At 35.3% G+C, this 14,008-nt stretch overlaps 1 protein-coding gene across 1 annotated transcript; it reads right to left on the bottom strand.

Annotated features, from left to right (window-relative positions):
• Positions 1-5,210: 5,210 nt before the first annotated feature.
• On the bottom strand, positions 5,211-7,669 carry LOC140958792 (low affinity inorganic phosphate transporter 3-like). The gene is made up of 2 exons (XM_073416359.1): positions 7,521-7,669; positions 5,211-7,001 (listed from the first exon to the last, which is right to left on the bottom strand). The coding sequence occupies exon 2, from the start codon at positions 6,951-6,953 to the stop codon at positions 5,376-5,378; it is 1,578 nt and encodes a 525-aa protein (XP_073272460.1). The 5' UTR covers positions 6,954-7,001; positions 7,521-7,669; the 3' UTR covers positions 5,211-5,375.
• Between the last annotated feature and the right edge of the window lie 6,339 nt (positions 7,670-14,008).

The raw sequence follows: 14,008 nt of genomic DNA, 5'->3' as shown, positions 1-14,008 counted from the left end.
ATGAAAGATATTTTTCCTAAATGATGTATTGCTTGCACACACGATACGTAGAAATATCGGTCGGTAAGAATTTGCTTCATCCATCAACAATGTAAGGAATTTGCAAAGAAATGTTAGTTTCTACTCGACCGACCATTTTCTTAATTAACATATACTTTTTATAATATTAACTCATGGATCTTTGCCAATGCGTGTACGTACTTTAAGGTAAAAGAGTATGTCTCTTGTGAGACGGTCTCACAAATCTTTATCTGTGATACGGGTCAACCCTACCGATATTCATAATAAAAAGTAATATTTTTAGTATAAAAAGTAATTTTTTTTAATTGATGGCTAAAATAAAAGATCTGTCTCATAAAATATCATGATTCGTGAGATCGTCTTACAAAAGTTTTTGTATAAAATAGAATATCAATTTTTGTTCTCATGTATTGAAGGGAGACATTGGAACAATATTTTCACGGTTTATGTTTGAGTTTTTATTAATGTTCCACATTTTGTTAAATATATTTCATGTTTAATTTTTGTCATATCAATTGGCGGAGATACCATTCCATTAGTTGTTTTTATTTGTATTAAATTCATAAATTGTTATTTAAAACATTAATTACTCAAAAAATTATAGTTACGTTTATCAATATTCTTAAATGTAAAAAAAAAATATTTAAATTATTAAGTCATCTCTAACATTGGGCTAAAGGAAAATGATGTGAAATCACCATTTTAGAGCATGGGGAACTAAATTGCGCACCAAAACATCACCCCCGGCCATCGCACCAATTTGGCTCAGGGGATTTTTAATTTTTTTTTTTTACTCTTTTACTTATTTTTTTTTAATTATTATAAATATTTAAGAAACATTTTAATTTGGTAAATTATTAGCTAATTTAATTTACCAATATATAGTATCTATTGAAGTTAAATTTATAATAATTGTAAAAAATTTAACTAATGAAGAAAATATTATGTGTAGATAATTGATGAAATAAAATAATTATAATTGAAAATTAAAAAATTAATTATGATTATATTATTGAATTTTTAATACGCGCCTAATTATTTAAAAATTAAATAGTGTATTACCTTATGCCATATATAATTTAATTAATATGTTCTAATTAAATAGTGTATTACCTTATTAAATATGTTCTAGAAAAATTAAATAGTGTTTTAATTTAATTATTTAAAAATTAAATAGTGTATTACCTTATTACCTCATCAAGTTCTAATTCTTCTAGATCTTCCTTGGGATCCTTTTCTTCCTGCAGTTCTTGGAAGGCTTGAAGCTTGCCGGCGTTTTCATCATTGGATCCTCCACAGTGTTCTGTACCTATTGGATCTGAGCCTCCGCCTGCTGGCAATATTGTGTATGCTCGGCTATAATTTTTTGTTTTTGAAGACTCTTACTTTGTACTTTCTGACCTCTGCGAGTTCAACAATGATACCTNATTACCTTATTACCTCATCAAGTTCTAATTCTTCTACATCTTCCTTGGGATCCTTTTCTTCCTGCAGTTCTTGGAGGGCTTGAAGCTTGCCGGCGTTTTCATCATTGAGATCCTCCACAGTGTTCTGTACCTGTTGGATCTGAGCCTCCGCCTGCTGGAAATATTGTGTATGCTCGGCTATAGTTTTTTGTCTTTGAAGATTCTTACTTTGTACTTTCTGACCTCTGCGAGTTCAACAATGATACCTTGATAGGCCTTCAACATCACCTTGGCATGTTCATGATTCTTCTATGCCTTAGTCGAATGGGTGATATAATGTTTGATATCATCACATAGTTCTTTTTCTCGATGACAGACCATGTAAATGTCATATCGTAGGTTCAAGTTATCTCCCTAACTTATTCCAACTGGTGATACGGTTTGCCCTTAGGCGCTTGATAATACGGTTTTGGTTATCAATACCGTAGGTTCAAGATATCATCACATAGTTTGCCCTTAGGCGCTTGATAATACGGTTTTGGTTATCAATAGTAAGCTGACGCATATGAAGAGGAGCCTGAGCTCATGTACGAGGAGTAAAAGGAGCTATTTCCTAAAATCAACAATGAGAAAGGCATAGAACACCTCAAAAGGATGAAAACACCAACAATATTCGAAAAATAGTAACGATTAGGCAATTCAAGTAATTTCGGTACAATACGGTAATGGGTTGAATGAAATGTTATCGAAATTTTTTTAAAAAATGGAAAGTTTGGAAATTTTTATATGGAGGGAAATCCTACATCATAAGGTCTCTAGAACAATATGGAATCGAATCCCGAGTTTTCCCCGCGAAGTTATGAGTCATACAAAAATTTCCAAAAACAACAAAACTGAGGTGCTGAGGCTCCTGCAGGCATCATTGATTCACCTCGTGAAGCTCGAATTTGTGACGCAGAAGCGCCTGGTAGGTGGCGATCAGGCACCCTTCTTGCGCAATTGAAATTTCCTGAAGATGCATATCGGCTCTAAAGCACTTGAAAAGAGGCGTTGAGGTGCTTAACTTGCACACATCCATCCAACATAGGCGTTTAAGTCGCTTGTCGTCGGTGCTTAAGAGCATGGACCATGACTATATGAGTGCTAAGGCGCTGAATTGTTGGCGATGAGGCACCTGTCTTGTGCAACTTCATACGAATTTTTTACAACCGAATTTATGAACCTGATGGCACTCTGATATCACTTAAATGTCACATCCCGAGACCGAGACGTATGTCACGTATCAACACTAGCATTGTTTAACAATCACACAATAATAAAACAACAAGTCTCGTGGTATAATTTATTTCAAAACAAGCCTATAACATAAAAAAATCATTGTCTTTATAATGCAATAAAAATCAAACATATTGTGGAAGCGTATAACGTAAAAACAACGTAATAACATGAGTAATTCTCGATCAAATATGTGTCACGGCCCGAGCCTGACCCCGAGCCCGCGCCTGCGTGACTGCACAATGGTCCACTATAGCAACTACTTCGTATTCGTCCTCGCTTTAAGAAAATGATTAACTCAAATTGTTATAGAAGTCCATTATAAGCCATTATAAACTCATTTTAAATATTTGATTTTTAAGATGTGGGACAAGGGTATCATAATCATCCATCCTTCAAACGCGAAGTCCTCGTCGTGGCCTGACCCCTCGATCCACCAGCGCCGAGAATCTAGAGGTGGCTCCTACAGGTTCAAGATGTGGCTCCCGTCATATAGCATTTTTCCTCGCAGGTTCAAGAGGTGGCTCCCATGCACATAGCACGTTGCCCCGCATAGCACTTATTTCCCGGTGTTCCATGCCGTTGACCGGCTCTGATATCATTCTGTCATGCCCCGAGCTCGAGTCCGCGCCTGCATGACTGCACAATGGTCCCTTATAGCAACTACTTCGTATTCGTCTTCGCTTTACGAAAATGATTGACTCAAATTACTATAGAAGTCCATTGTAAGCTATTATAAACTCATTTTAAATCTTTGATTTTTAAGATGTGGAACAAGGGTATCACAATATGGCTTCTTCACCATCACCAAAAGTATTCTTGTTCTTCTTCTTTGACTTGCTCTTCATTCTAATCTAAGGTGAGTAAAAAAAGTGTGAATATTTTGTGAAATAATCAATAAATGAGGACCGTTCGACGCACATAACAACACGCACACACACATATATATATTTATATGCTTTCGAAAACTTGACATAGCATATCATAAGTTTGAATCATAGAGAATAATCAAATTTCATAATCTTGAAGGCATACTATAAACAAGAACTGCAATTAATCTACTTTTCATTTATTGATATCAGTATCTAATTTTTAGGGCTTTAAGGGAGCAATACTGTATAACAGTACTAATCCAACCGTACAAGAGTCATAAATTTATCATGATTTAAAATTCTTTATCGTATCCAGTTGAATCATAAAAGTTCTTAAAACATAATATACTTTAAACATAACACAAAATGAATAGCTCATACTCGAACGAAACTTTCAAAAATAAAATCAATTCATATACAAAATATATTAACACAAGCTCACTTACCTTGATCATTCTTGAATAAAAAAAGTTACGGATATTTGGTGTGCTTGGTTCGAAAATAACAAGAATTTTTTCTTGAATCTGGATGGCGTTTGGACAGAACTTCAGCGCGTTAACTTGGCTGCATTTTTTCCTCGAAATTCTTCAAGAAATGAAGCCGAATTTCGTTGCATGTTGCTGCTGCTGGAACTCGAGAATGAGGAGAGTTTTTAAAGTGATTTTTTGTGTCTTTTGAGCTACTATTTAAACATCCTAAAAAATCAAACGAAAGGTCACCAATTCATGTTCATTTATTTCTCTTAATTGTCATTATTTTGCTTATATTGGTATTGTTACATGTCCAAACAATACAGCTCAATAAGTCCTATTTATTTTCGAAATTATAGGTTATTTTGTGTTGAAAATATGGAAATTATATTGGCACGATGGCTCTTCTTAAATTCAAAAAAATGAATACAGATTTACTCTATACTTCTTGATTTATTGGAAATTTCGAAACATATATATCCTTGCATGTTGATGAAAATTCCTTCCATGTGTTTGATAGAAATTTTTTGGGGTTTTTCAAATTACTATAGTTTTTGACTTAGTTGTGAAAGCACTTGATCCTAACACTCCCAATATTTGTATGTATCGGTGAAAAAAAATCATCAATTTTCTGTATGCCGATACTAGAACTTGGATAAAATGAATTATATTAAATTTTCAAGATTAAAATAAAGTCTTTTTGGTGTTTCGTATTTTATTTATATTTATATATACAAAGTATGGGTAAAATTGAAAATTATAAAATATTAACTTATAAATTAAAATTAATATTGAATGTTTTCATTTATAAAAAATGGGTAAAATTGAAACTTATAATTTTAATATTTCGAGATGATATATGATATTTTGTATATTATGTATTTTGAATGAGATTAAATATTGATTTATTAATTTTTCATGATTCATTTATATTTTTTTTTATTATCAATGTAATCTATATATTTTTCAAAATTTTACTAATTTTTAATTTTTTTTTAATCGATTCGAAGTAATGACATTGGAACTGAAATGATAGGTTCCGCGACTTTTTACGACGAACCATGTATATAACTCATACAAAAACCAAGTTCCAAAAGCATTGTGTATAATAGAACCAAGTTGAACAAAAATGAAGATACAAATTCAAAATCATCCCAAGAACAGTATAACACGATTGCGTTGATTCATCGAGCTAATTACAAACCAAGAACAGCAAACATTTATTCATTTTACACAAAACAAGGAACAAAACGAAATGAAATTAAAAAGAAAAAAAGCAAACACAAAAATAAAAAATCCACATAACGTATTCGTTCCCTTTGGATAACTGATCAAACTTGTGCAGCATCATCGACCCGATCATCTATGTTCTCCTTTGAAGCTTCCTCCAGAGACCTCCCCTTCGCCTCCGGCACTGCGAACGTACAAAGCATTCCCAGCGCATTGATCACGCCGAGTATAATCAGGGACTTCTTGACTCCAATCCCCGGTGGGTAACCCGGACTTGGTGCATGTGGATCCTGGGCAGCGTAGAGAAACCCGAAGGCTCCTATAATGGCGCCGGCTTTTCCGGCAGCAGCCGATATTCCATGGCACGTCGACCTCAACCTGGCTGGGAAGATCTCAGCCGGCACGACGAATGTGGTTGCATTAGGCCCGAAATTCGCGAAGAAGAATGTCAGTCCATACATGACCACGAATCCGACACGGTGCGTTCTCCAGTGACTATATGGAATCCCTATCGCGAACATGAAAACTGTCATGAAGAAAAATCCCATCATTTGTATCGCAAAACGCCCCATGCTGTCGATAAACGCGACTGTGAACCAGTACCCTGGTACGGTGCCGCACAGGGCGATTAATGTTTGTGCTTTGGCGATTCGAAACACTTCGCCTACGGCACTCATTGTTTCAGCTTTGGGGATCCATCCGATGTCGGAGAGGACGTCTTTTTGGAAGAGGTTTTGGCTGTAAAAGGCAATATCCAGTAAAAACCAGGTGGAGGTTGTTCCGAATAGGTGTATTCCATGGCGTCGAACGAATTCTTTCGAGAACAACCCGAAATTGTTGGATTCCTTCAGTGAAATTCTCTGCACGATTTCTTCTTCTGCTTCGATCTCTGCATTCAGCACTTTTCTCATGTCTTGCGCCGCCAGTTTCGCGTTTTTGGCCACCAACGCTGTGTAACGAGCCGTTTCTGGCATTTTCATCCGCCAGTAGTAAGTCAGTGCTGCCGGAATCGCACCCACCATTAAGACAATACGCCATAAGTAATCAGCTTGTGGCGGAGTGGAGGCAGCAGGGTCACTTTGGTAAGAAGGAGAATTAAACTTGTGATCAAATGCAGCTGAAACGACCAAAGAAACCACCCCACTGAACAAAATCCCGATACCCTGCATGGCGAAAACGGCGGCGATGAACGCCCCGCGAGTCTTTTTATTGGCATATTCCGACATTATGGTGGCCGAGAGAGGGTAATCGCCTCCGACACCGAATCCGAGCCAAAATCTGAAGAAACAAAGGGTAGTGAGGACACCCTTTGGAGTGGAGCCGAAGGATAAACCCGAAGCAAGGGAGCAGGCAACCATGAGAACAAGGGTAATCCCATAAACCTTTTTCCTGCCCATTTTGTCTCCGAGCCAGCCGAAAAAGAGCTGCCCGCATAGGGTTCCTACGAGGGCAACACCTGTGACGGCAGCAGAGACACCCGGGGGTAAGATCCCGGGTTTCGGAGCACCAGGTTTGGTGTAGTAGATGCGACCTAAAAGCTTGGAGACTAATGAAATGATGAATAAATCATATGCATCGGTGAAGAATCCCATCCCGGCTATCACAATGGCTTTGAAATGGTAGAGTTGCGTCTTGGCTAAATCAAGTGCCGTTAGCACTTGTAACTGCTCCCCACCCATGGCTTCGACGATTCTTGATTTCTCCTTCCAACACTTTGCTGATAAATCCTATGAGATTTCACAAAAACAAAATGGCGGCTATGACTTTTAGTACATATGCATCAAGATTACAAGTTTGGATCAAGAGTCTCGAACTCGATACCTCATAAACTGTCTCGAATATANAAAATTTAACTTCTGAATTATATAAATTATATATATAAATTAATAAATGTTTTAACCTACCTAAATAATCATATAAACTAATTATAATCAGAACAATCTTATGAAATATTACCTCTGAAGTTCTTAATTTAAGTATAATTTCTAAATTCTTTCACAAGAAATTCAAAAATTGTTTTTTTTTTTTTTTTTTAAAAAAAAAGAAAACTAATTTATCCACAGAAGTATGCACGTTATTACATATACATCAGATATCTCACAATAAAACATGGGATCGATATGCATCATATCATACCAATGTAAGAGAGAATGTAAATTCAGTACAATCGGAAACGGGAAAAAAAATTTCCGCATTTAAATCTACGTGTTATAACAAAATTTAAGGGGATTTGAGAGAAGATGAACCTGAAATTTCCAATGAATTGGTAGATTGAACTGATGGAAGAGAATGTTGAAGTTATCGATTTTGGATCTTGGTTGCTTCTATACAAGAACCTGGCTAGAATTATTTGAATAAATCACCGGCATAACTCCGGCATATAGTGGGTATATACCCTTAAAATGTCAACTCCTTGATTATTTAATCAGCAACTATACTATCTTTGGCTTTACAATTTGCATTCGGACATTACAGAACAATTTGACATTAATTTATTGTCTTAGACGTACTTATTTGAATTTTATGCATGATTGATAATTGCCACTATCGGTTGACAAAATTGATGTAGAACAAATTTGTGAACTTTACAAGGGGTTATGTAAAATCATATAATTTTGAGTTAACGACCCAACCCCGTCTTCGACAACGTTTCAGATTCTTTATAATCTCATATTGTCACGCCCAGAGCCTGAGCCATCGCTTGCGTGACTGCACAATGGGCACATATAGCAACTGTTTCGTGTTCGTCATCGCTTTACCAAAATGATTAACCTAAGTTGCTATAGAAGTCCATTATAAGCCCATTATAAAAATCATTTTAAATATTAAATTTTTAAGATGTGAGACAATGGGTATTACAATCACCCCTCCTTCAGAACGCGACGTCCTCGTCGCGGCTTGACCCCTCGATCCATCAGTGTCGAGAATCTAGAGATGACTCATACAGGTTCAAGAGTTGGCTCTCGTCATGTAGCAATTTGCCCCACATGTTCAAGAGGTGGCTCCTATGCACGTAACACTTTACCCCGCATAACACTTATTTCTCGGTGTTCCTTGCTGGTGACCGGCTCTGATACCATTCTGTCACGTTTCGAGCCAGGGCTCGCGTCTGCGTGACTGCATAATGAGCTCCTATAACAATTACTTCGTATTCGTTTTCGTTTTACGAAAATGATTAGCCCAAATTGCTACAGAAAGTCAATTGTAAGCCCATTATAAACTCATTTTAAATCTTTAATTCTTAAGATGTGGGACAGTGAGTGTTACACATATAGATGTGTTAGGATTTATTGTTCGACATATATTTGTAAATAATAAAATAGTCCGAATAGGATGTAAAATCGTGTATTTGTGTTTTATCATAATTAAATGTTGTGCCAGATGTTACAACATCTCGGACAACATCTACATGCAGCGGAAAATTAACTTTTATAACACAAACTCACTTTAAATAAATAAATGGACAAGATTAAATATGCACAAGTATAAATACTTGTGCGGTGCCTTATGGCAAAAATTAATCACTAGAAAACCACAATGTTTACACAAAAACCTATCACTAGTGATCTCCACGAAAATCAATTTCCTCAATACTTTGAGAAAACAAATGCTTTCTAAAATAACCAACAATAATAAAACGTAAACAAGAAAGTAAAAACGTAAGCCCAAAAACAAAATCAACGAAACACGATCTTCAGTCAACTTCGTTACGGATGTTGTCTGAAGATGTTGGCAACATTCAAGGCAACACGCGGTATCTGCACTCTTCAAAACAGCAACGTCTTTGTAGTATCTTTTTCTCTGAAATTCACGACGAGCAAAGTGCACACAATATGCAGCAACGAAAACTTTCAAACGAAGAGTGAAAAACACGAAAGCAATAGATCGAAAAAGCTCCTACGAAAATCTCTCCTCCACGAAAAAACTCTTCCACGAAAACTCACACAAAAATCTCCACAAAAAATTCCTCCAACTAAACTCTTCTCGCCCCCTTTCTTCTCTTCCTCGAAAACTCTCAAGCACACGCAACAATGTCCTTGTTTCTCTTATTTATAGACTTCATCTCTCCTAGAGTTTATCTCCACAAGGAAACCTACAAGATATGGTAAACAAGAATTCTATTAAGAATAAGATATCATATCATACAAATTATTATCATAAATGCCATATCTATAAAATCTTTATAATATCTAGAAAGGTAAAACCCAATATTCCACATAATCTCATCAATAGAAAATTAAATTTAAGGAAGAAATTATATCACAATAAAATCTTAACATAATTATCTAGAAAGACAAAACCATAATTAAATATTAAATATCATATCAACAAGGAAGAATATATTAGGGAAATTATTTAAGATAAGAAATCATATCAATTAAATAAAGAAAATATATTTCCCTTCAATCTCCCCCTTTTTGCCTTTCTGGACAAAATCAAATCAAACTCAATTTCTTAGTTAAACTCCAGTTAACTCCCCCTTAATATGAGAATTTTTCTCCCCCTGAATAAAAACAAGTTAGTACGGTTTTTCTCCCCCTGAACAAAANACAAAATCAACGAAACACGATCTTCAGTCAACTTCGTTACGGATGTTGTCTGAAGATGTTGGCAACATTCAAGGCAACACGCGGTATCTGCACTCTTCAAAACAGCAACGTCTTTGTAGTATCTTTTTCTCTGAAATTCACGACGAGCAAAGTGCACACAATATGCAGCAACGAAAACTTTCAAACGAAGAGTGAAAAACACGAAAGCAATAGATCGAAAAAGCTCCTACGAAAATCTCTCCTCCACGAAAAAACTCTTCCACGAAAACTCACACAAAAATCTCCACAAAAAATTCCTCCAACTAAACTCTTCTCGCCCCCTTTCTTCTCTTCCTCGAAAACTCTCAAGCACACGCAACAATGTCCTTGTTTCTCTTATTTATAGACTTCATCTCTCCTAGAGTTTATCTCCACAAGGAAACCTACAAGATATGGTAAACAAGAATTCTATTAAGAATAAGATATCATATCATACAAATTATTATCATAAATGCCATATCTATAAAATCTTTATAATATCTAGAAAGGTAAAACCCAATATTCCACATAATCTCATCAATAGAAAATTAAATTTAAGGAAGAAATTATATCACAATAAAATCTTAACATAATTATCTAGAAAGACAAAACCATAATTAAATATTAAATATCATATCAACAAGGAAGAATATATTAGGGAAATTATTTAAGATAAGAAATCATATCAATTAAATAAAGAAAATATATTTCCCTTCAATCTCCCCCTTTTTGCCTTTCTGGACAAAATCAAATCAAACTCAATTTCTTAGTTAAACTCCAGTTAACTCCCCCTTAATATGAGAATTTTTCTCCCCCTGAATAAAAACAAGTTAGTACGGTTTTTCTCCCCCTGAACAAAAACAAGTTAGTACGGGTGTTGTTCGAGTTGTTGGCAACACTTGAGACAACACCTGCAAAATATCATTAACAGTTCATTGAAAAGAATTACATCAGGGAAAACAGAAACATCAGGGAACCTAACAGAGCAGAACATTATCAACATCAGCATCAGCTTAAGTTTGAGTTTGAGTCTTCTCCCCCTTTTTGTCCAGAATGGATAACCAAGTTCTTGTACTAGACCAGATTAGCTTTGGCCCGTAATCACTTACCAAAAATACTGAGATAATTGCGTCCAAAATCATTTCAAAATAATTTTCAGAATTGAAACCCACATCGAATTAACACCACTAAACATAAAAAATCACAAGTATTGGATTTCTAGTCAAATCTGGAATTTTATCGAATTTTCTTTGTTGAAATACTCAATCCCGTTTGGTTCAACAATATTCACAATGAAGTCTAGATGCATGTCCTAATTATGCCTAATAACAGAATGAAACAAAAATAAAAACATGAAAACAAATATGAAATATGTTTACAGATGAAGTGTTTTCGCAAATGTTGGCAACATCTCCTGACAACACGTCCAATTCCAAAAATTTTGAATTTTATGCACACTTAGAGACTTATTGACTTTCTAACCATAGAAGTGGTAGCTCCCACACTAGAAGAACGGTCTTCTTTAGGACTCCTCTAAGTAGCTTTTTCCAATTTCTTCTATTTTGAATTCTGTATTAAATTCAGAAGAGGTAGCTCCCACACTAAAAGCACAGTCTTCATTGGACTCTTTTAGGTAGTTTTTTCCCATCTTTTCTTCTGATACAGAGCATATGCATAATTGATTTGTCTTTTTACTCAATTTTTTCAAGTCACTTTTCGTATGGGACAATGTCATGGAGTACATGATCCTCCTTCAATTACTTTGTGATTTAATCAGATTATTCATCATATCCAAGTGTGTTACGTTTAGATAGAACATGAAATTGTAAGTGCACTAGAAGATTATGCAACATTGTGAAAACACATCATATAATAGTATGCATGCACATGCATTATGCCTAAGTCCTAGAAATGCACATGCATATGGGGTGTTGTATGAGATGTTGTAATATCCGAGACAACATCCATGAATGATCAGATTGCACACATGCTGAGAGACTTCCTAAAGTTGGAGAATCTCTCAAAGTCTAATGCTTTAGTGAATATGTCTGCCAATTAGTTATTTGTACCAACAAATTTCATTCGAATCAACCCCTTTTCTACTAGATCTCTAATAAAGTGATGTCGAATGTCAATGTGTTTAGTTCGAGAGTGTTGTACTGGATTTTTTGAAATATCAATTGCACTCGAATTATCACAATACACAACTAAGGTTTCACTCTTAAGCCCGTAGTCTTCTATCATTTGGTTCATCCATAAAAGTTGAGTACAACAACTTCCAACTGCCACATATTCAGATTCAGCAGTTGAAAGTGAAACACAATTTTTTTTCCTACTATGCCACGAGATCAAATTATTGCCAAGATAAAAACAACCTCCAGATGTACTCTTTCTATCATCTAAATCACCAGCCCAATCAGAAAAACCTACTAGATTCGAGTTGGTTTCTTGAGTGTACCATAATCCTAAATCAATTGTTCATGCTATGTAACGTAAAATGCGTTTCACAGCTTTTAAATGAGAAATTTTAGGATTAGATTGATATCTAGCACATAAGAATACACTAAACATGATGTCAGGGCGACTGGCTGTCAAATAGAGGAGGCTTCATATGATGCTGCGGTATAAAGTGTTGTCAACATTTTCGGCAACATCATCTTTGCACAATTTTTCACTCGAGCCTATAGGAGTTCTCATGTCTTTGGTGTTCTCATTTGCAAATTTTTAATCAAATTTTTAGCATACTTACTTTGACACAAAAAAATGTCATCATGCATTTGTTTAATTTGCAAACCAAGAAAGTAACTCAACTCACCAACCATGCTCATTTCAAAAGTAGATGACATGCACTTAACGAAATCATTAGCATGCTTTTCAGATGAAGAACCAAAGATTATATCATCAACATAGACTTGACAAATAAGAATCTCACCTTTGGACTTTTGAATAAAAAGAGTTTTGTGTACCTCACCTCGTTTGAAACCAATTTCAAGTAGATATTCAGTCAATCTCCCATACCACTTACGTGGTGCTTGCTTCAGACCATAAAGTGCTTTCTTCAATTTGTAGACATGATCCAAATGGTGTGGATCCTCAAAACCCTTAGGTTGTCTAACATATACTTCCTCACTCAAAATTCCATTTAAAAATGCACTTTTAACATCCATTTGAAAAAGTTTGATTTTCATGTAGCATGCAATAGCTAGCAAAAGTCGGACTGACTCAATACGAGCTAGAAGAGCAAAGGTCTCATCAAAATCAACCCCCTCAACCTGTGTGTACCCTTGAGCAACCAACCTTGCTTTGTTTCGAATGATGTTTCCCGACTCATCTGTTTTATTTTTAAAAATCCATTTTGTACCAATTATGTTACCATGATCAGGAGGTGGAACCAAGTTCCACACATCATTTCGAACAAATTGCTCAAGCTCATCATGCATTGCATTAATCCAAAATTCATCTTTTAAAGCTTCATCAACATTTTTAGGTTCAAAATTGGATATAAAACATGAAAATCTTACCTGTGAATATGTAGAGCTCATGCATATAAGTCCCGCCAACTTACGGTAATCCACTCTCTCTTTCTTTCGAGTTTGGACTTCTCCATGCACACTTCCAATTATTTGAGATGATGGATGGTCTTTCTGAATTTTACTTGGAATATTCTGTAAATCATCTACTGCATTACATCACCGTGTGTCTCTTTCTCAGATTCAGTGACTTCAGTGTCAGGTGTTGTGCTAGATGTTGCAACATCTGCATTTTCCAGTATGATTGGAATTTCCAGGAGGTATTCCACATCATCTTCAGCTGTTTTCTTCTTGTGATCTGCACAGTCATCAAAAACAACATTAATGGATCCCATAATAGTCCTAGTTCGTGAATTAAACATGCGGTAAGCTCGACTATTAGTGGCATATCCCAAGAACAAACATTTATCACTCTTTGAATCAAACTTTGCAAGTTGATCCCTGTCATTCAAAGTATAACAAACACAACCAAAAATAAGAAAATATTTAAGATTAGTCTTCTTTCCCATGATTATTTCATAAGAAGTCAGGGTTGAACCACTTCTTAAATACACCCTATTTGAAATATGACAAGCCGTATTTAGGGCTTCTGCCCAAAAACGTTTTGAAATACCCTTCGAAGCTACCATCACCCTC

Source organism: Primulina huaijiensis, chromosome 2, assembly GCF_012295235.1.
Source record: "Primulina huaijiensis isolate GDHJ02 chromosome 2, ASM1229523v2, whole genome shotgun sequence".
NCBI lineage: Eukaryota > Viridiplantae > Streptophyta > Magnoliopsida > Lamiales > Gesneriaceae > Primulina > Primulina huaijiensis.
This window is presented reverse-complemented; position numbering and strand designations above follow the sequence as displayed.

What these genes read in the sequence shown, in the direction of transcription:
- LOC140958792 (XM_073416359.1), bottom strand. Translation starts at nt 6,953, where the DNA reads ATGGGTGGGGAGCAGTTACAAGTGCTAACGGCACTTGATTTAGCCAAG.